We start from the raw sequence: 22,675 nt of genomic DNA on the forward strand, positions 1-22,675 counted from the left end.
AGAAGATCCGTTCATGTCTGCTCCGCGCTGCTGGTTCTCTTGAGCTGAGCTGCGGCAGAGCGATCTCACGCCAAAGCGCCAAAACGGTATTTATGTTTTTGAATTTCGTAAAAAAAAAATAGACTACCGGTAATCAATTCTTGGGATTTAATAATCGATATTGTTTTGTAAAAGTGAGAATCAATTAAAATCGAGAAATCGATATTTTTTTACCCAGCCCTAAAATTTAGCTACGTCTCCAAGTAATAATAATACGTCTCTACTAATAATAATAATGCCTAGATGGTTGCTTATTTTTCACTTGTTTTGTTGTAAAGAGATTATTTTAATATTACTGTCAAATGCATGTCAGATAATAAACATACTGTAATAAATACAGTAGTTCACTGTATGTATTTGTTCATGTTTTATTAAAGGGTTAGTTCACCCAAAAATGAAAATTCTGTCATTAATTACTCACCCTTATGTCGTTCGAGACCCGTAAGACCTCCGTTCATATTCGGAACACAAATGAAGATATTTTTGTTGAAAGCTGATGGCTGAGAAAGGCTTCAGTTAGGCCTCCATTGGCATTCAGTACACTTATACTCCCAAGACCGATAAAAGGCACTTAAAATGTCATTACAAAGTCCATCTCACCACAGTGACTCTACAATAATCTTACGATGCGACGACAATAGTTTTTGTGCGCAAAAAAAAAAATCAAAATAACACCTTTATCCAGCTTGTTATTGCCTTCCGCGTGTGCCTCGACGACGCATACAAGTTGGAAAAAGGTGTTATTTTGATTTTTTTTGCGCACAAAAACTATTGCCGTCGCATCGTAAGATTATTGTAGAGTCACTGTGGTGAGATGGACTTTGTAACGATGTTTTGAGTGCCTTTTATCCGTCTTGGGAGTATAAGTGTACTGAATGCCAATGGAGGCCTTTCTCAGCCATCAGCTTTCAACAAAAATATCTTCATTTGTGTTCCGAATATGAACGGAGGTCTTACGGGTCTCGAACGACGTGAGGGTGAGTAATTAATGACAGAATTTTCATTTTTGGGTGAACTAACCCTTTAAGGGATAAGTCTGAAGCACACCATAAAATAATTCTAGCAATTCATATAGGGCTAGTCGTATATACAGCTGTATATACAGATACAGACCCAAGTATCGGATCAGAACTCGGTATCGGCCGATACCCTGAGCCCAGTAGGGGTTTAACGGATTGCAGTTAATCCGTGATCTGTCCGGATCACGACCCACGGTTCGGCACGCACGTTTTTTTTTATTTGTGGATTAATCTGAATTGTTTAGCGATCGCAGACATAAAGACTTTTAAAAGAAAAGTTTTTCTGCCGATATTGCTTTTTAAGTGATCTCGTTCCTTTAAACTCGATGTTTCAGAGAAACACGTGAACACGGCATGTTAATCAGTCAAAAGTGGCTAGCGGAGAAGAACTTGAAAAGCCTCCCGCATCATTCAAATCGTATGTATGGGAGCATTTTGGCTTCCCCGTAAAATATAATGATGACAGAAGAAGGGTGGTGGACAAATCTGTAACAGTATGAAGGCACTGTGGCACAAGAAAGCCGTATGAAAGTGGCGCATACATCGAGCATGGCACCTGCTGACGCCCGTTTCACACTCCGTTTGCAGTGCGCATGCGGTGCGTATTTTTTCCGTACCCATGTTATCGGATACAGCTTTCACACTGCACGCGGCTTCGGTCCGTCAGTCGTTCCAGGAGCGCGTAGCCATACAGATGTGCTGCGATCGTTTCCGCACAGAGTCTATTTTTTGATGTGCTGGCGCTGAATTAAAGTGAGAGCGCATCCGCATTAAAATAAACATGTATCGATGTGAAAATCTAGCAATTCCACCACAGATGCATATAATGTAAAGTCTACTCTGTTTCAAAGTCAACACATGGCTTTTTGCCTCGAGTAAAGCAAGGAAAACGGCCTTTAAAGGTCCCATGGCATGACATTTTCATTTTATGAGGTTTTTCAACATTAATATGAGTTCCCCTAGCCTGAATATTGTCCCCAAGTGGATAGAAATGTTGATCGGTGTAAAACCGAGTTGTGGCTGTCTTTCTCTGCCTTTGAGAAAATGACAGGCCAGACTAGCCAATCCTGAAGTCTCCTGGTTTGACGTCCAAGCAGGCACGGTTTCCTCCCTTTCCTCCTCCCAGAGAATCTGGCACGCCCATGCAAACGCTCGTCGAGAGATCATTGCATCATTGCTTGTGAACGAGTGAACGCTGGCAGTTTCTCAGTGTTTGGATGTACAAATGAAAACAGAAGTCTTTTTTCAGTTCCTTCTGATCTGTGATCAGTGATTTCTGATGTGTAGCTAATTATTTATTATTCGTGCACACAATGCGGCTTCTCTCTCTCCAGACAGAACGGTGTTTTCGTGTTTTATATCTTGTGAGTCAGTGTTTTTGTACGTCCTCGTCGCGTCTATCGGTTCTAAAATGTGCATACAGTCATGAGTTTCTGCTCAACATCAGCAGAGATAAACCTCACACACGCCGAAGCTCGGCCTTCAACATCCCCGACCCACAGTACTGCATCTGGCCCACAGCGGAGGCACCAAACGCGGCGCGAGTTTAAGCAGAAGGGGGTAAGCTTGAGCATATCCGGGCTAGCCAGCCTAGCCCCACAATAAACTGGATTACATCCGATTACTGCTGTTGTGTCTTTGTTTGCGCTGTGTACTCAACGCGCGTCACTGACGCTTTTATTTTATTTAAAAAATAATGCTATTATCAACACTTACTTTTAACTCGTTCATCTCGACAGCTGTAATGGTACTTTGCATGTGTTACAAAGTTGGTAGAATAATGATGAAGAGACGGACTCGGTATGACTGTTTATTCAGAACTCTCAGATACAAACACAATAAACTCGCGCTGACTGACAGCGCTCTCATAACTCAGTAGTTACTATAAATAACTTTGTTAGCAATCGCTGAGCTCAGTCTCTGATACATTAGTGATGTCCGGTTCGCGAACGATCTTTCTTTTGAACCAGTTCTTTTTAGTGAACCGAATCAGTTCACCAAATCGGACTGAATCGTTCTAAACGGTTCGCGTCTCCAGTCAGCGCTGATCCATAATTTACTAAAGTTACTAACTTTCTGACATGAGTGACAGTCCCTCCGACTAGAAATAGACTAATAACCTAAAGTATATGCTGTAACTAAAACAGTTCAGACATGCTGAGAACTGATGTGAAGTGAACTCAGGTCCATCCGTCTCCCTGGCAGACTCGTGCCTGCTCGTGCCTCGTTAAACCACGCCCCCTCCGCTCATATAAAATGCAAAGATGTCAGCCAATCACAACAGTGGGTGTTTTTACTGAAGTCTCACAGCAGACACGCCTCTTGAAGCAGGGCATTCAGCCACAGGGCAAACAGCAGTATAGAAAAAATGCCTTTTATTTCTAAATTATGACATTTTATGATGTAAAAGTCATACTAACAATATAAGTACAGCTCAGGAAACATTATAAAATAATAGAAAAATGCCATGCCATGGGACCTTTAAGTAAACAAGGAGAAATAATGGAGAGCACCTGTCCTTTCTTGGAGGTGGAAAAACAAAGTTCTTTATGACCTGCAAGATTTCTTGTAAAAAGATTTAAAAACGAAAGAAAAGACGAGAGTCGGTTTTTGTCTATCATAAGTTTTAATTTAAAATGTTTGTTATTTTAACAGTCTATAACCTGTTTTGCAACTTGCATGAGCAACGTAATCTATACATCTAAAGTAGGTACTAGTCAATATAAATATAATGTAATGAATTGAATAAAACGTTGTTTAAGTGTAGTGCGTCTAAACATGATATCTATCAAATAGTGTATAGGCCTACAAAGAGAATTGCAATGCTGACAAGTGTGAGAGGTCTGGCTTCATAGAACCCGGAAACCATCAGACCGTTTTTACAAAGAGGGACAGAGCAGTGTAGAATAAAGGTAAAATATATGAAAAATAATGCAATTTTTTAAAAACGAAGCATGAACTTATGTTACAGTGCACCCCACAAACACAATCAAGCCTTCAAAAGAATGTGTTTTACCACCCCTTTAATGACAGACATTATCAGTGCTACTGTCACTTTAAGATTGGCCACTGCCGTCTGGGGGAAAAAAGATGATGTTGTAGGACAAGAGCAAAATATGTATTATATGACCAAATGTGTATTTATGTCATGCAACTTCAATTAAAAAAATAAAAAATTTAAAAAAAAATAAAAAGATTGGCCATTGCCGAACATGACGCGGATCTGACTTGGCTGTCCCATGCATCTAATTTTCTCTCAAGTTCATTTAACACATTATTTTCCATACAGTACATTAAAAACAAGGCAAAATACAGCAAGTACTCCCTGTGAGGGAGTTGCTCGGCTCAGTACTGAGGGCTTAGCGTTGAGTTTCTTAACTTTTTCGCAGACGAAAGCAGAGCCGTGGAGAGCCCCTTCACCATACTTTCATTGAGTATGGTGTTCTTGGGGTTGTACTCATTTATCTTCCTCCAAACACGGCGAGTGGAGTTTAGACCAAAAAGCTCTATTTTTGTCTCATCAGACCATATAACCATCTCCCATTCCTCCTCTGGATCATCCAGATGGTCATTGGCTTCAGACGGACCTGGACATGCGCTGGCTTGAGCAGGGGGACCTTGCCTGCACTGCAGGATTTTTATCCATGACCATGTGTTACTAATGGTTTTCTTTGAGACTGTGGTCCCAGCTCTCTTCAGGTCATTGACCAGGTCTCACCTTCCTCATGATCATTGATGCCACACGAGGTGAGATCTTGCATGGTGCCCCAGACCGAGGGAGATTGACCGTCATCTTGAACTTCTACCATTTTCTAATAATTGACCTATCGGTAAGCCCCTCCCATCGAACGCAGATGAGCCAATGGCAGTTGAGTATCAGTTGCGCTGGGACCGGAACTCGGATATCTTTAGGTGTCAGCGCCATAGAGAAACATTGGAAAATCCGAAGCTCTCATCGGTTTGATGGTGTTTATGCTACAAAAATGGTAAACGTCGTGCCTGAGGTACTGCAACACTGATTACAGGGATCCTGAGAGGGTTTTCTGGTTGTCATACTCTCATTAAGTTACTATTAAAGTTATTAATTCCCTGCTAACGTACAAACCAACTAACTATACCTAACTGTTCACATGCAACGGTGTAGGTCAGAAACACGAAGGTCTACTTTTCAGTGCATCTCTCCATATTAAACTGATTAAATGTGAATTTATGTAATCTTACCCTGCGGTACATGAACAGTGTTGATCCTGGATGTTATCATCTGTGATCGTAACAAGAGTCTTCTCCCATTTGCATTGAGATCTGTAAACCATCGCTCGTTTAGATATAATCGTTTAGATATGTTTAAAGGTCTGCATTATCTGTCTTATAAGGAGGACTCCTATTTTGATGGGTGTTCTAGTCTACGGGTAGTAATGAAAGGAAGAGCTTGCACGCAGTTTATCGGAGTTGTTTTGCAGATACAAAGTTTACCAGTTATTAACTGAACCCCCGAAAAGACATATGGTCTGTGTATAGGTTTGTTTACTGTGAGTGTTTTTGTGTAATTTGCTGTGTATGTTAATTGTAATGCCACGGAGAGAGGGCTAGAGAGAGAGTTTGTGAATGAGACGTTAATACAGTGATTTTTTTTTAGTGAAAAACAATGTAATAAACTTGATAAACCATCAGTAAAGTTTGGCCATCATTCGGACGGGGTATACACTACATTCTGTGTCCAAAAACATCTTGGGATAAGGTTTTCACACTGACAGCTGTCATTGTAAGATATAGCAACTGCGTTTGTTTGTCCGAGTTAGCAACAGTAACTAAGGGGGGCGGGACTTACCGATAGGTCAATTGCACCAACAGTTGTTGCCTTCTCACCAAGCTGCTTGCCTATTGTCCTTTAGCCCATCCCAGCCTTGTGCAGGTCTACAATTTTATCCCTGATGTCCTTCCACAGCTCTCTGGTCTTGGCCATTGTGGAGAGGTTGGAGTCTGTTTGATTGAGTGTGTGGACAGGTGTCTTTTATACAGGTAACGAGTTCAAACAGGTGCAGTTAATACAGGTAATGAGTGGAGAACAGGAGGGCTTCTTAAAGAAAACAGGTCTGTGAGAGCCGGAATTCTTACTGGTTGGTAGGTGATCAAATACTTATGTCATGCAATAAAATGCAGATACATTTTTTAAAAATCATAAAATGGGATTTTCTGGATTTTTGAATTAAAAAAATGAAAGACTTCTACATGCTTTGTAAGTGGGCAAACCTGCACAATCGGCAGTGTATCAAATACTTGTTCTCCCCACTGTATATTTTAACTTTCCAAAAGCCGTAACATGTCACATGTAATCGCACAATCAGAGTTTCAACAGTGGAAAGATGTCAATAAAACAGCTTGTAAATAATGTCATGTAATGTCACATTTAGCTCAGAAAAACCATATGGCGCTGTGTAATATCAATGTGCCTGCTGCACCCATAGTACGGCAGCAAAGTTCCTTGATCCTTACGCAGGAATGAGAGAATAGTTCCTAGCCATATCGGTCTAGAAAATCGCTTAGTACACAATGTAACTATACACATCACAACATGTAAATAGGAAAATGTTGCCGTTATTTTGTAGGCTAGTAGCAGTAGGCTAGCTGGAGCCATTTACCTCCAGTCTATGTGCTAAGCTAGGCTAGCGATGGGTGCGTCAGACAGAGTTATGGCACGCACAGAGATGAGAATGGACTTATCTAACTCTGGAGGATACAGTGAATACCTACTGACTACCAGGTATAGTTTACATCATTAGTTAAGAAACTAATAATGATATATATAATATATATACACAATATTGTAAAGAAATCGTAATTGAATGCTTGTGAATGGAAATAGAATCGTGAAATTTGTGTCAATACCCAGCCCTAATATTTACAATAATCGATATTGAATCTAATTGTGAATGGAAATCTAATTGAATCGTGAAATTTGTCTCAATACCAATCCCTAATTACCGGTGTTGTCACATGTTGATTAACTGGTGGAAAACTTCATCACCGCCACATCCCTAATATGATTGATAAGAACTGAGTGCAAAGCTGCTATGTTGATGAATGGAATTGCATTTGTCTGAAATCTGAATCGTCTTCAACTATTACACCTGTTCCAGATAAGTGGTCAAAAGTGTAACTGAAAAAACTGTAATAATACAATTTATATAAAGATATGATGTTGATTCAATGATGCAGCTTGAGCTGCTATTTTTTTAAAGGGGTCATAGAATGGTACATGCACTTTTACAAGTTGATTATATGGAAATGTGTGTTGGCAGTGCCTGTACACAACCATCCTACAATGATAAAAATACATCCAGAGTTTTTTTTTAATCTCCTTATATATTTTCCCCTGTCTCAAATCGACCCGTTTGACCGTGTGACGTTACACGGTGTACGCCCCTCCTAAGATTGTTGATTGACAGCAGCGTTTCAACACAGACCCGCCCTGAGCGAGCTGTCATCAGTCCGCCATTGTTGATATACGCTGGAGCAGAATGGCGTCTAAGCGATTGTGGTGTTGTTGGTGTAATAACGAACATAGCAGTCATTTTGATGTTCCTAAATCCGAACCGCTGAAGACCCAGTGGCTGCTGAGTTTTGTTTTAGAAGGGAATATTCCCCCCGATCAACGTCAATGTTTGCGCGAATCATTTCTCAGCAGACTGCTTTATAAACGAGCGTCAGTATAAAGCAGGTTTTGCTAATAAGCTGCTCTTGAAAAAAGGATTGTGTTCCTGCTGCACCTCAGGAAGATGCGAGTGTAACGTTTTATTAACCTTTATATTAATCTTTGCAAGACGCTTGCACGCTTCACGATGAATGAGGCTAAAGTTTACAGGGTAAGTTACATTACGGCATGCTTTCTGTGTATGACGTTCTCAATATAATTCATAATCCCACATTTATAATGAACAACGCGTTATGTTTGTTATTACAAACTGTGTACTCTGGTTATAAAGTTAACGTGGTAACACTACACTAAGCTTACTTTTGTACATGGTTTATAACGGTGTCTGTTACTGATTAAGAAGTAATGTAAAAAAAAAATCTTATAAACATAACATCAATCTGTCAATGAACTAACACATACATCAGTAAACACATAGCAACTACACTACTCTGCCAGTACAAAGATAGATCAAAGTGACATGACGTTAACCAACCATTCAGAAACGTCCTGTTCGAACTTCGATGGGTTCGTCATCTGTTCCTGGTCCGACTCCGGTTCAAAATGATAATGTTGCTCAGATGTGTCCTCAGAGACTCCCGTTGCCATTATTTCTCGAAAATATACCCTCAAATGTTGTCAAGGCAACACTCCACGTGTGTTGTGGTGTTGTGTCGGGTCGAACCGAACGCCCCACAGAGCAGAGGGGGCGGGGTCAGCAGAGCTCATTATCATTTAAAGTCACATACACTGAAATGACTTGCTGAAAACTGAGCTGGGTTTGACCAGGTAAAATGAGTGTTTTCTTACAATACTAATGAGAATTTTTAATTAAAGTATATTACAAACTTTTCATTTAGACACTAAAGAATCATATTAACTTGTACAAAAATGTCATTCTATGACCCCTTTAAATAATTTCAGACCCTTTCTCCTGAAGTTAGGATAGAATATGCCAACGCTACCTTTACATTATGCCTCCACTGTAGTTTTGCTTTTTAAAAAAAAAACAAAAAAAAAAACGATTTACTTCAAGTGGATAACAGTCACTTCTAGGGATGCCACAATTCTCAATATAATATTGAACCGTTCGGTACGGCATTCACGGTTCAATACGCGCTTGTGAATTGCGGTTTTGCATTCAATTAATTATTTTTCTACAAATTCTATAATTTGCCTCCATCCCAATACTGAACAATGCGACATACATTCACATCACACGTTAGTGGTAGAGTTATACTCACGGAACACTATAGTTATTCACAATCAAGAAAGTTCATTATTTGCATGCGTTTTAAAGCCTTGCCGGCTCATTCGCGTGCGCGGTTTTAACATGCGCACTAAACGCCTGTCAAACACGTGATTACTGAACTAAGTAGTTGTCTTACTGCACTAATACTGTCAAATACACACAAGGTTAACATAAACACAGTCGGTTATGTCTAAAGTGAAAGTAAAATCGGTGTGTCTGTATATTAGATGCACGCAGGCAGCCTTGTCAACACGCGGTCCTTAAAGGGACAGTTCACCTCTAAAATTATGTCATTATTTACTCACTCTAATATTGTTCCAAACCTGTATTAATTTCTCGATGACAGAATTTTCATTTTTGAATGAACTATCCCTTTAATGTTAATACAACAACAAAAGACAAAGAGAAAATCACTCACTGCTCTTGACTTAAAAACTTTTAATACAGTAGATTTAATAAGAATCAGTGTTTATTTTATAGTGAAGTCTATGTAGTGTTTTATTTTTACATTTCATACTTAAATGCTGCTGTACAGCTCTGAGCTGCCAGTGTAAATCTTTATATATATTTATTTTATATTATACAATACACTAGGAATGTGTACAAGGGTTTTTTTTTTTTTAGTTTTAAGTTTAAGTAAGGTTTTTCAATTCTTTTAAGTAAAATAAAGAAAGAGTATTGCAATAAAAAATTGTCTTTTTTCTCCTTAACCTCTTGCTGTTCCTGTCGCCTAAGAATAGAATAGCAAAAAACTGATGTGACAAGCCATCAGAACCGAACCGAAGTTAAAAACCGAGGTATGTATTGAACCGTGGACTAACTGTATTGTTGCATCCCTAGTCGCTTCAATTCCATCAGCTCATCGAACACAAGCTTTTGGAGTTTACCTAGTGTGCAGCACTGATCACGTGACGATAAGACATTGAGCGTGTGTTATGAGTGTGTGTGTTACGTGTAAGGGAAGCTCTCGCATTGAGTGTGTGTACGAGTGTGTGTTACATGTTAGTGGACTGGACCGTGGTGGCGGAGGATACGTTGTGCAGCAGAAGCGTCAGACGTATATTTTAAAATGTGCGTTCAGCACCACCACTCCCTATTCACAGAGTACGCACGATCGTGAAAGTGAAAAATAAACGGGAGAGCGCATTCAAACGTAACTGAACTGAAATTACATTCATTACAAGAAGTGTTAAAACATTTCAAATGCACCTGCAAACAATTTTTCTAGTCATGTATTTCATCATTGAGAATTTCTTAAATATACTATGTAAAAGTCTTAACTCGTCTCGTTCTCGTGAACCCAATCTCGTGAGATAAGCGTCTTGTCACACCCCTAATGTTTAACACTTTAAATAGTGTACCTGCCGCACATAAAACATTCCTTACGGTACTACCGCATTGAAGGTCCCATGTAGGGCTGGGCGATATGGCCAAAAAATATATATCCCGGTATTTTCTACGTTTTTCTATCTGGATAAAAATAAATCTGTATTTATTTTAATAATAATTTTATTTCACATCCTGCCCAGTGATGTCCTAAAAACAAATATTGATTATTGAAGGCTATATACAAATACAGTGAATGTAATTTAGCCTATGCAATATATTATGTGCAAAAAGGGGGTTTACAATCTAAAAACAAAATTAATAATTTAGTTTTTAAATTCACTTAAAATTTAATAAAAACAAAGAGCGTATTAGCCTATATTTGATTTAGAGTTGTTCCGAGTCCGAAAAAATTCTGGCATCGGTATCGGCGAGTACTTGAACCTATGTACCGATCCGATACCAATAATATTACAGTCAAATGCATGTCAGATAATAAAAATTCTGTATGAATACAGTAGTTCACTGTATGTATTTGTTCATGTTTTATTAAGGGATAAGTCTGAAACACACCATAAAATAATTCTAGCAATTCATACAGGGCTAGTAGTATATACAGCTGTATATACAGATACACACCCAAGTATTGGATCAGTACTTGGTATCGGCCAATACCCTGAGCCCAGGTATCGGAATCGGTATCGGGAAGGGAAAAAGGGTATCGGAACATCTCTAATTTGATTACCCCATTATAATGGTCACTTTCATAAAAATATACTTACTCAAAGGTTTAAAATTCCACATACAGCACATTTATTGTCCAACAACAAATATTTTAGAAATAGGCTATGTACACTTTAGTCAGCATTATTGCGTTCCTATTCTATCGTGTTCCTTCTGTTTGGCACGCATGTGCATGGCAGAGCTCATTCACGGAAGCCTGGATTTTAGCGGAGATTCACATGCAGAAGGCCGTCCTCTTCGGACAGCAAAATTAACATATTTGCATGACTTTCTAACATTTACAGATGGAGAATATACCTGTGACATGAAAGCTATGCACAGAGGAAAGCCCCACATTTCAAACGCATTAAACACTGTATTTATCTCAGGGCTCCAGACTGCGACTAAAACGGTCGCATTTGTGACCGAAAATATTAATTTGCGAGTGAAATTTTTGCTGAGATCGCCATTGGCGACCAGTCTTGTTGTGTGTTGATGTAATAAAATGAGACGACGCGCAGCAAAGTTTGCAAAATCAAAGTCTGAGCGCCAAAATATGCGCCAGAAACGTATGTCAAAACGGAAAATATCATGCTTTTTTAAAGCCCTCATCTCTATCAAGCAACAACACTGACGGCTGTGCCAGCCGGAGAGAGATAGAAAGCGGCAGAGATGTGTCAATGAATGAACAACCAAGTAAGTTACCCTACTCTACTTGTAAAAGTGCAGGAAGGCTGTGTGGTAGGGGTGGGAATCACAGGTCAACACACGATACGATAATATCACGATATTTTGCCCACGATAACGATATATCACGATACCAGCAATTCTGTGACAGACGATATATTGGAAGAAAATCACCCACGATATATCACGATATCATTTTGTAAATGGAAAAACAAGCATCAAAAAAGTCATATGATCATATATTTAATTTATTAAAACTTCATCTTTTTTGAAATAGCATTAAAGTACAGTAAGTGCATATAAAGCTATCAAAAAGCCATGAGAGAACAGTTTCTGTGACTAAATGATTTTTAATAAAGAAAGGTCACATCACTAACTTATTCATAGCAGCAACATTTCATATTTAGAAATTGCAAAATGCACACATTACTAAAAATGTACAAAAACACACCCAGTATAAAACCTTATATAATAAAATATGGTCACATTTGAGTACCAAGCGGTACAATAATAAACTTGTCTTTTAAACATGTACACTGTCAGAGTCCTGCACGGGTGAAAAACATCCTAGTGTGTCGGATACGGGTGCAGGTCGGGTAGGACAAGGGAGAAACACGGGTCTAAACACGGGTTTTAAACAGTCACGTGCAAACGAATATATAAGCATGTATATTGTAGATGTGTTCCTAAAACATATATGCATATTTTTAGGAACAGATCTACTAAAATATGCCTGTATTTCAAGTTGACAAAATAATTTCAAATCCATATAAGTTTATTTGTGGCCGCGCGGCGCGCGCTCTCCCAGGAGAATCACAACCGCGCGAGCGATCTGCCTGCACTGCAGTCGTCAAGATGGATCCCGAGGAGTTTAAGAAAAGACAGCCGCGAATGTTAAACTTCATCACTGAGGAAGCACACAGATAACTGTGGTAACAAACCAAGCACAAGCAGTTCTATCAAAAAAGGTAGCTTTGCCATACAAATGTCATCCAGCGTAGGCTGATTCACTGATGGCGCACGAGGTGGGAATGCATGTTGTTTGTGTTGCCATTGTATTTTATTTTTCCGAGACAGTTCTTGCCGATTACATAGTCTTTAGTGAGCTTTTTTTGTATCGTCACTACAAAATCCAAAATGGATCCAAACTTTTGATTTAAAAGACGCGGGTGCATTTGTGATTTTTTTTTTGTCGGCCAGCCATTGCGCTCGTATTTCTTCTTCACTGTTCGGTTCATCTGATCATCTGCAATCTGGGAAGCGCCACGCCGCCAGCACAGGAAGTCTGGGGGTACTGCCACTCCGGTAAGCCAAAATGTAGACATTCATTTAAATATTCAGTTTTTAAAAATATCGATACTTGGAGCCAGAGTATCGATAACGTCTCGCGGCCGGAAATATTGCGATAAATCGGCATATCGATTTTTTGTCCCACCCCTACTGTGTGGACGCCAACTAATCAGTAACAATTCTAGTTTTTAATTGATACTGATATGAATTCTTATTCTCAATATATTTTACTCTTTTTAAACTTTTCTGTTACTGCCTTAACTTCACAGGAATACGCAAAACGTATCACCGCCCTGCCCGACAGGCTATTTTAAATAGTGAATAAAATTCCTTTCTTGCTTTGCATTGTTGACTCTCTTAACTTGTTGTCTGAAGGAAAAATAAGATCACAAATGTTTTTGATCATGCTTATTTGTCCGCAGTGAAGTTTAGCGGACGTATGTGTGTGCGTGGATATTTTTGAGTGTGTTTGTGATGAGCGGATCATAACATTGTAATTAATTACGGGTGGATGAGAGATAAATAATTAATGTGTTGATATTATTAAAGACACAGAACAACGAACGTGCGTCACTTTCACTTTCAAAACCAGCATCAATTCAGGGAAAACAAATCAAGGATAAGATATGCTTAGAGCACCTCCTAGTGGACAGTATATATTAGGGATGCCACAATTCTCAATATAATATTGAACCGTTCGGTACGGCATTCACGGTTCAATACGCGCTTGTGAATTGCAGTTTTTCGTTTTTTCATTAAATAATAATTTTTCTACAAATGCTATGATTTGCCTCCATCCCAATAGCCTACTGAACAACGCAACATACATTCACATCACACGTTAGTGGTAGAGTTATACTCACAGAACACTATAGATATTCACAATCAAGAAAGTTCATTATTTGCATGCGTTTTAAAGCCTTGCCGGCTCATTTGCGTGCGCGGTTTTAACATGCGCACTAAACGCCTGTCAAACACGTGATTACTGAACTAAGTAGTCGTCTTACTGCGCTAATACTGTCAAATACACACAAGGTTAACACAAACACAGTCGGTTATGTCTAAAGTGAAAGTAAAATTGTGTGTGTCTGTATATTAGAACGGAGGTCTTAAATTGACAACAGAGCAGTAGTGAACACGCGGTCCTTAAAGGGACAGTTCACCTCTAAAATTATGTCATTATTTACTCACTCTAATATTGTTCCAAACCTGTATTCATTTCTCGATGAAAGAATTTTCATTTTTGAATAAACTATCCGTTTAATGTTAATACAACAACAAAAGACAAAGAGAAAATCACTCGCTGCTCTTGACTGAAAAAACTAATACAGTAGCTTTAATAAGAATCAATGTATATTTTATAGTGAAGTCTATGTAGTAGGGATGGCTCGATACCACAATTTTGTCTTCGGTACGGTACCACAATCTAATACCGAAGTACCGATATTAAATCGATACCATACAGGGTCTGAATTTTGATGCGGGTATTACGCATAATTTTACTCACTCTCGCAAGTTTTGGGTTTATGAAGTGGGAAATTACTGCAAATGTTTATTATTAAATAAATCAACAAAAGATTATCACATCAATCAGTCATTTGGAAACTTTTTTGTAAGTAATTTCAGCATTACTGCGCGTCTCCATTCTCTCAAAATGAGCAAATTGCTTCTGGCTTCAAAAGACATCGCACCTGCACTATAAAAGCATCTGCGCGCTCAGATTCAACACTTTCGCTTCCGTTGCGGGACAGCTGACGGAAATCACTGCCCACGTCTTTTTAAACCTCGCCAATTTGAACATGCGAGCGATTTTATAGCAGTTCGTAATACATATGAATGAGGGATGAGAGCTCTTTGAGAGAGAGTTTTCTTTGCGCTAATGCCAACAACACACACACACACAAGTCTAAAGCGCATTCCAAATTAAGTTGTTTTTCCTCAGTCAAATACACACAAAATTATGTCAAAAATGTCAATCTTTAGTGAGTAGTCACATAAACACAGTTGGTTATGTCTTTCGCGGATGTAAATAGTGCAATAGCATGCGTGCAAATATTATGAAATCTAAACGTCACTGGTTGAAACGAACGCTGGAGATTTCTTTATATTTAAACGATACGATCATATGTATGTGCGTTGATCAGTGTTAAAAGAAAAATGTCTAAATTAGATCGTTAGAATTATGCACTCACCTGTCAATCTCTTAATGTCTTACAAGTCAGGAATTAAGTGACCGATGCTTGGCAATGTTTGATGGTTCTTCAGCAGTTTTATAAGCAAAGTAATTCCACATTCCACTAATCTTCTCTTTATTAATGAGTTTTGTGCGTGTTGAGTGAGACTGCTGTATTCATCTTGTTCTGTTGCCACATTTGCCGGTTTCGCGTCAGTTTGGGTAGCGCGCTGCCACCTAGCGGTGAACTTCGGAACAGCAGCATATACCGAAATTAGCAAAATCATGATATCGTACCGTTTGAAATAAAATATATACCGGTATTTTTCCAGTACCGGTATACCGCGCATCCCTACTATGTAGTGTTTTATTTTTACATTTATTTATTCAATTTCATACTTAAATGCTGCTGTACTACTGTTGTAATTCTGCCAGTGTAAATCTTTATATATATTTATTTTATATTTTACAATACACTAGGAATGTGTACATGGTTTTTTTTTTTAAGTAAAGTTTTAAGTTTAAGTAAGTGTTTTCAATTATTTTAAGTAAAATAAAGAAAGAGTATTGCAATAAAAAATGCCTTTTATCTCCTTAACCTCTTGCTGTTCCAGTTGCCTAAGAATAGAATAACAAAAAACTGATGTGACAAGCCATCAGAACCGAACCAAAGTTAAAAACCGATGTATGTATTGAACCGTGGACTAACTGTATTGTTGCATCCCTAGTATATATAACGGAAAGGAAAAATCCTACATGAGATATTGCTTAAAAATTTAACAGTTTTACCTAAAAAAATATATACTAACTTAATAGAAATGATTCTGATAAGAATTGTCCAACATAGTGATTGGAAATATCAACATGTTTAAAACTTTTTTCTTCAGGTTCTAATTTGCCAAATTTACCAAATTAACAAAAGGAAGGAAAGTCAAGTAAAATGTGGGAGCGTTTTAGTGAAGTAGTTTAACAAGACGAATCAAGTGTTGGGTAGCCTATGTGATGTGTAACAGCTGTGAAGCGCTCTATGTATATGACAACAAATTAATAAAGCCTATAGTCGAGAAAACTGCGAAAATCACTGTGCGTGTGTGTGGTGTTGTTCAAATGTTAAGTGGCGCATAGATTTAAATTGTTTCAGTTCTACACAGGCAAAAAAGACAAAAAAATATATATTTTTTACTTAACCTGTTGTCTTAATGAGAAAGAATGGAAGAAGCCAAAAATGAAATTCAGCACCGCCCATATAATTGCACATGAAAAATTAAAATGCATTTATTCTTTTGTGGCACTTGGAAAAATAATTTGGCGCCTACGTTTTTCCCTTATAGGAGCCAATGGCTCCTTAATTGATATTTTTGTCAGGAGCCCTGATTTATCTGTCTGTCAACACAAGTAGCCTCCGAGCATCTGACAGGGCGAGCTGCTTTAAACTACACACGTTAACTATATCTTACCAGTTATTTTGAAGCCCTTAATATAAAGCATGTGTCACGTTTAGGACAAATTGTATCATGCACATTCCGCTATTTTTCAGATACGTTCGTATCAATCTACAGTATATCAATATAAACGATATTGCCTCATTCCATATCATTTCTAAAAAATATATCTATATATTGTACAAACTCGATATACCGCCCAGCCCTAGTCCCATGACATGAAAATTTCACTTTATGAGTTTTTTTTACAGAGCGGCACAACGCACTTATGCGCATCCCGTGTGCAGAATGATGCGCTTAAAGCAACACAGTCACAGCGCGCAGCTCCTATGCCGCAGTTTATTGAGCATTTTCTTTTAATGGTTTTAAATTTCAGTGTGAAGAACGATTCATAGCACTCTATTCTCCTTGTATACAAAACCATAGATCTTTATCTACTGAAGCACAAAAAAATAAAAGACTCAATTCAGTGGCCTATTTTTGCTCTGTTTGAGATGAGTGCACGCTGCTTTTTGCAAGGCAAATGATAAACTTTCGTGAAGCACTGTCCGAGCGTCTTTGACAAGCTCTGAAAGATAATTTAAACGAGAATGAACGGTGCCTTGGCGATAATACATACAGGGTTTTTCCTACATTGAAAATTTTTTGGCGGCCGCCAAAACAATTTTTTGTCCCGCCAAAGCCTTATTTGATCAGTTATTGTGATTTATGAGTGATGTAGAATAGATGACTGCTGGCTTGCATTAACTGAGTGACAGATAGAACGATCAGAGAGCTCCTCCCCCGCTCGCACGCTCTCTGTCTTCAAAATAAGCATTCGCTTTCAAATATTTCACATATAACGTTAATCAAAATCAAAAGGTCGGAAGACCGAATCCATGTTGCACGTGGCGCTATCAGACGATGTTTTCCTTTAATTACCGCTGGGTGTGAATTGCGCTATAAAAAATGTTGACTCTTCTCTGACCAGCTGACATAAACCATACTTTCAATAAACGGGAGACAAATCCTATCCAGTTATGAAGTGTTTTCTGTGTGTTGACAAATCTTTCGCAATGTTTTAACAGAAGGGATTCGCACACAGCGCGTGTGCTAATGTCCGATTCGCGACCTATAGGACTCCTTTGAATCGAATCATTTTAACTGGTTAGAACAACTGAACTGTCCAACACTGAACTCACGAATCAGTTTAATCATTTACTCAGAACATCTCTGAAATGAGAACAAGTGTGCTTACCCAATTTAGCAAGAGTAGGGGTAAGAGTTAGTTTTAATTATCCACAGTCTTTCAGCTTATTTATGTTCACAATGTGTAGTAAAATAAATAGCCTATAAATCATTTAGTTTAGACTGGAGTGAGGTGAACCCAGAACAAATTTGTTATTAGCTAGCTGATAATTTTATGAAATTGTATATGGCAGAAAATTAGGCTATTTGATCATTTTTTAATACTACTTTTTAATATTGATATGATTATATACCAAAACAATTATCTGTAAATAGTGTAAAAAATAAGGTATCAAAATAAGATAAGCAAAAATTACAAACTTTCTTTGAATTTATCTAAAATGTATTATCAGTATTGCGCTTGCAGATCACGTGGGTTGGGTACTTTTTTACTGTGTGTGTGTGTGTGTGTGTGTGTGTGTATGGATGACCATGTCTGTCAGCCACCACCGAAGACCATTTTTGACCCAGGAAAAACCCTGTACATAGACTGACATTGGGTGAAAATGTGGAGTGTTAAAACTAATGTGCCTCTTAAATATATAAATAGCCTACAAGTGTCGATTTTTAACACTCAAGATCAAGATTCAAGATTCAAGAGTTTTATTTGTCACATACACAGTTATATACACAATATACAACTGGCAGTGAAATGTAAACAGGTCCGCTCCGTGGACAGTGCAAATAACAGTTACAAGAAATTAAATAGAAATAGAATAAAATTAGAATAAAAAGTATTAACATAAGTAGAATTATAAATAAATCAAGTAAAAGATAAAAATAGGAAATAAGATAAAAATAAAAATATTAAAAATATGTGGATATGATAAGTGAGATAAACTGTAGACTTAAAAATAAGTGGTTAACATAAAATATATAATATGTATATATAAAGAAGTATAATGTGCAAGGTTTATTACAGGTTGTTACGCAGTAACAATAGGGACGTAAAGTGCAGTGCAATTGCAGTATGTGGATGTTAATGTTGAAAGACCGTATGTTTATGCGTGTGCGGGGGTGAAGTGAAGTCACGTGACTGAGTTCAGGAGTCTGATGGCCTGGGGGAAGAAACTCCTCCTGAGTCTTTCAGTCTTTGCCATCAGGCTACGGAAGCGCTTACCAGATGGCAGCAGGGTGAAGTGAGAGTTTGCAGGGTGATTAATGTCTCTGATGATTTTAGTAGCTCTACCTCTGCAGCGTTTGGTGAAGATGTCCTGCAGAGACGGGAGAGCTGAGCCTGAGATGCGCTCGGATAAGCGCACCACTCTTTGCAGGGCTTTGCAGTCGTGACTGGTGCTGTTCCCGTACCACGCTGTGATGCACTGAGTCAGGACACTTTCTATCGCCCCTCGATAGAAAGTTTTCAGGATGGCTGGTGAAACCCTGAATTTCCTCAGCTGGCGCAGGTGGTACAGTCTTTGCCTGGCTTTTTTCACCTGTGTCTGGATGTGTGTAGTCCAGGTCAGATCCTCGGAGATGTTCACACCCAGGTATTTGAAGCTGCTCACTCTCTCTACCGGTGTCCCGCTGATCATGAGAGGGGAGTATGACCGATGCTGTCTCTTCCTGAAGTCCACAATCAGTTCTTTGGTCTTGTTAACATTCAGAGAGAGACAGTTGTCCTGGCACCATGATGTCAGTTGCTCCACTTCGTCCAAGTATGCCGTCTCATTGTTGTTGGAGATGAGACCCAGGACAACAGTATCATCAGCAAACTTGATGATCGAGGTGGAGCTGTGTGTGGACAAACAGTCATGGGTGTAGAGAGAGTAGAGCAGGGGACTCAGCACACAGCCCTGTGGAGCTCCAACACTCAGGGTGATGGAGGTGGAGGTGAACTGGCCTACTCTCACCGCCTGGGGTCTGCCAGTGAGGAAATCTTCAATCCAGAGGCAGAGAGAAGAATTCAGGCCTAGATCCAGGAGTTTGTGTGTTAGCTTAATGGGAACTATGGTGTTAAAGGCTGAGCTATAGTCAATAAATAGCAGCCTGACATAGTTCCCACTTTTGCTGTCGATGTGAGTGAGGCAGGAGTGAAGGACGTGAGAAATGGCATCTTCAGTCGATCTATTGGGACGATAGGCAAACTGAAGAGGGTCCAAAGTGTCAGGAATGGAGGAGCAAATGTTGTTTTTCTTGGCATCGATGCATCGTATTGTTAGACATTAGATCGATGCATTGATCGATATCGATGTATTGTTGCACGCCTAGTCGGCACCACTCTCCAACACATTTTGCAGCACACTGAAACGTGAAGTTTATCAGATATTGGATAGCCGAACCACTTCCACGCCTCTGAATTAGTCTTTCCTCTCATATCAACTATTTCTTCTGCTTTCTCCTTGTAGAAGCTTGTTCAGTCACATCTGTATTGCGGTCAGGTTTACTCATTTTGTAGCTAAAACTTGAAGCGTTTGATCTAGCCTGCATGTCTGCTGTAGTGTACGTCATAACGCAAGTAGCAATCGTGTTCTACTCTTTCTGACGGCTGCGCCCTGTCAGTGAGTCACTGTATATCGAAACATCGGAAATGTGTTTAAAAATCATATCACCGTTATTGAAAAAATTATATTGCGATATATATTGATTTTAGGGCTGCCCGATTTGGGGAAATTTTCTAATTGCGATTATTCTGGATAAAATTGCGCTTTTTTTTTAATTTTCATTCATTTTTTTTTTTTTTTTACAACTGAAAAGTGTGTGTGTTTATAACAATTTGTGTTTATATATTAATATGACTAATAATAATTATGATTGTTATTATTGCTAAATAATTTTTTTTTTACAAAATAAGAAATATTACTATTACAATAAAATGTTCAGAATAACAGAAATGTTTGATATAAATGCTTGACTAAATGTTTTTACCTTACTGTAATTGAAACTATGAATCAAAAAGAATCAGAATTGATGAGCAGAATCACTAAAATTCTAAAACAACCCATATTTTTAACAAGTACTTGCTTTCCATACTTTTTCCATAAGTATGCTTTTCCATACATCTGTCCAACATAAACTATTGAGCTTGCTGATCATAATGGCAACATGAGAGTTCACTTCAAATACTTCTGTTTTAATAAAACTAACTTCACTAACAAATCAAATGAATCAAGATGAATCCAACTGAAGGAACCGATGAATTTTTGATGATGTGTCACACACATCAATATCATATGATGATATTTTTTACAAAGTTTTCTTGGAATTACTACCTTTAACCTGACCAAAACTTTATTTTAATAAAAAGGTCGAAATGTATAATGGTTTTAAAAAGCAGACCTTGTCAAACAGTCAGTGGGGGGTTGAGAGGGCTCTTTCTGACAAAAACAACAACAACAACAACTTCTTGCCTGTTGGTTACACCACACTGACTCGGCAGACAAACATACAATTAACATTTGAATTAATTAACAAATAATGGAAAAAACTGCTTAATTCAGTACATTTTAAACTAATAATAATAATAATAATGAAATTTAAGCAAATTATAATTGTTGTTATTAAGAATTATTATGAGTTTATTTTTACTTATTCATTGGGTGGTGGTTTAAACATAACATACATTGTGGTGCCATGGCAACATCATGGTTATAGTACTCTGATGTATACCATGGTACTACTGAATGATTCCCATATTAACAAACCACTGTATTATATGATATTCAACTGTGAAGTATAAAACATGTCATATTGGCAGATTGCACTGTCTGTCAGTTGCGTATGCTTAAACTGATAACTACGGCCCGCTGCTGCAGAAACTAAACATCAGGACCATTGAACAGATTCAGGCGCCAGAGGCACGCCGTTCAACTCAAGTATTCCTGTCGTAACATACGTTAATCTCGAACGCATTTGCGCAAAAAGGCTGACGTCAATGCGCATTGACCACTAGCAAATCCCTCACGTAAATAACCTTGTTCACGCCACTAGTGTAAAACATTTCCCACGACTACGCAAATGCCGTCCATTTTATACGTAACCTAGAGCCTCAGAACGCTGCTTACAGATCCCTATGAACAGAGAATGGACTTACGCACTAAAACGTGCGTAAAAGATACGTGAATACCAACACCCTGCTATGCACCTGAACCTCATGAAAAATTATGAATTTAAAATCATTTACATACCGACTCCTCTTCCTTTTCCATCCCGGTTGGCATTTGTGGGACCGCTCGGTTGATGGAGACGCAGTCGGTGAGGTCCGGGAGGTCTTTATTGCGGTAGATCGGCAGCGGTTTGGCGGCGTCTAGCGCTCGCGCGCGGAACGAGAGTTTACTCATTGTTTTCAGCGATCACAAACACACTAAACACGGATCATTCGGTACAAGTACACACACGAGCCGACGGTTCTCTCCGCGGCCGCCCTCACTGACGTCCCTCCGATCGAAATCCGGCAGTTAAAGGCATCTCTGAGCGAGTTGTGGTGTTTTTTCACGGGCTTTTTTTTCTAGGCTGGTGTGAAAACATGGCGGACATGATCCCGACAGCCCGCGCGACACTGCCAAAGAGCGTGAGCGGGAGCGCGCGTGTGCCGCTGCGCGCGCACCTCATGCAACATGCGTGCACACGATATTACGACACACGGGCACGAGAGAACAGATACGTGCATCGGAGAGCTGTCACATACATTAATATACCGTCCATTACAAATGTATATTGATGATAACGTCTTCACATGTGCCACTAAGACAAAGAGGCCTAAAATCAACAATGTAAACAATATTAAAGCCAATTTGTTTGTTATCAACAGGGGAGCCTGTCCCCCCTGCATGGCTGGTGGTTTCAGACGAGCATTGAACAGGCCCC

The 22,675-nt window shown here is 38.8% G+C and overlaps 1 protein-coding gene across 2 annotated transcripts in view; it reads right to left on the minus strand.

Moving 5' to 3' along the window:
- The window catches only part of epc2 (enhancer of polycomb homolog 2), a 48,968-nt gene extending 26,587 nt beyond the window's left edge, over positions 1 to 22,381 (minus strand). Inside the window, exon 1 of one of the 2 annotated variants that reach the window (XM_079821724.1) lies at positions 21,997 to 22,379. In XM_079821724.1, the coding sequence (XP_079677850.1) occupies positions 21,997 to 22,149 (153 nt within the window). In that variant the 5' untranslated portion in view covers positions 22,150 to 22,379. Of the gene's footprint in view, positions 1 to 21,996 lie in introns of both variants that reach the window. The other variant, XM_079821723.1, reaches the window with a different exon arrangement.
- Between the last annotated feature and the right edge of the window lie 294 nt (positions 22,382 to 22,675).

The sequence above is a fragment of the Gobio gobio genome (assembly GCF_949357685.1).
Source record: "Gobio gobio genome assembly, chromosome: 7".
Taxonomy (NCBI): Eukaryota; Metazoa; Chordata; class Actinopteri; order Cypriniformes; family Gobionidae; genus Gobio; species Gobio gobio.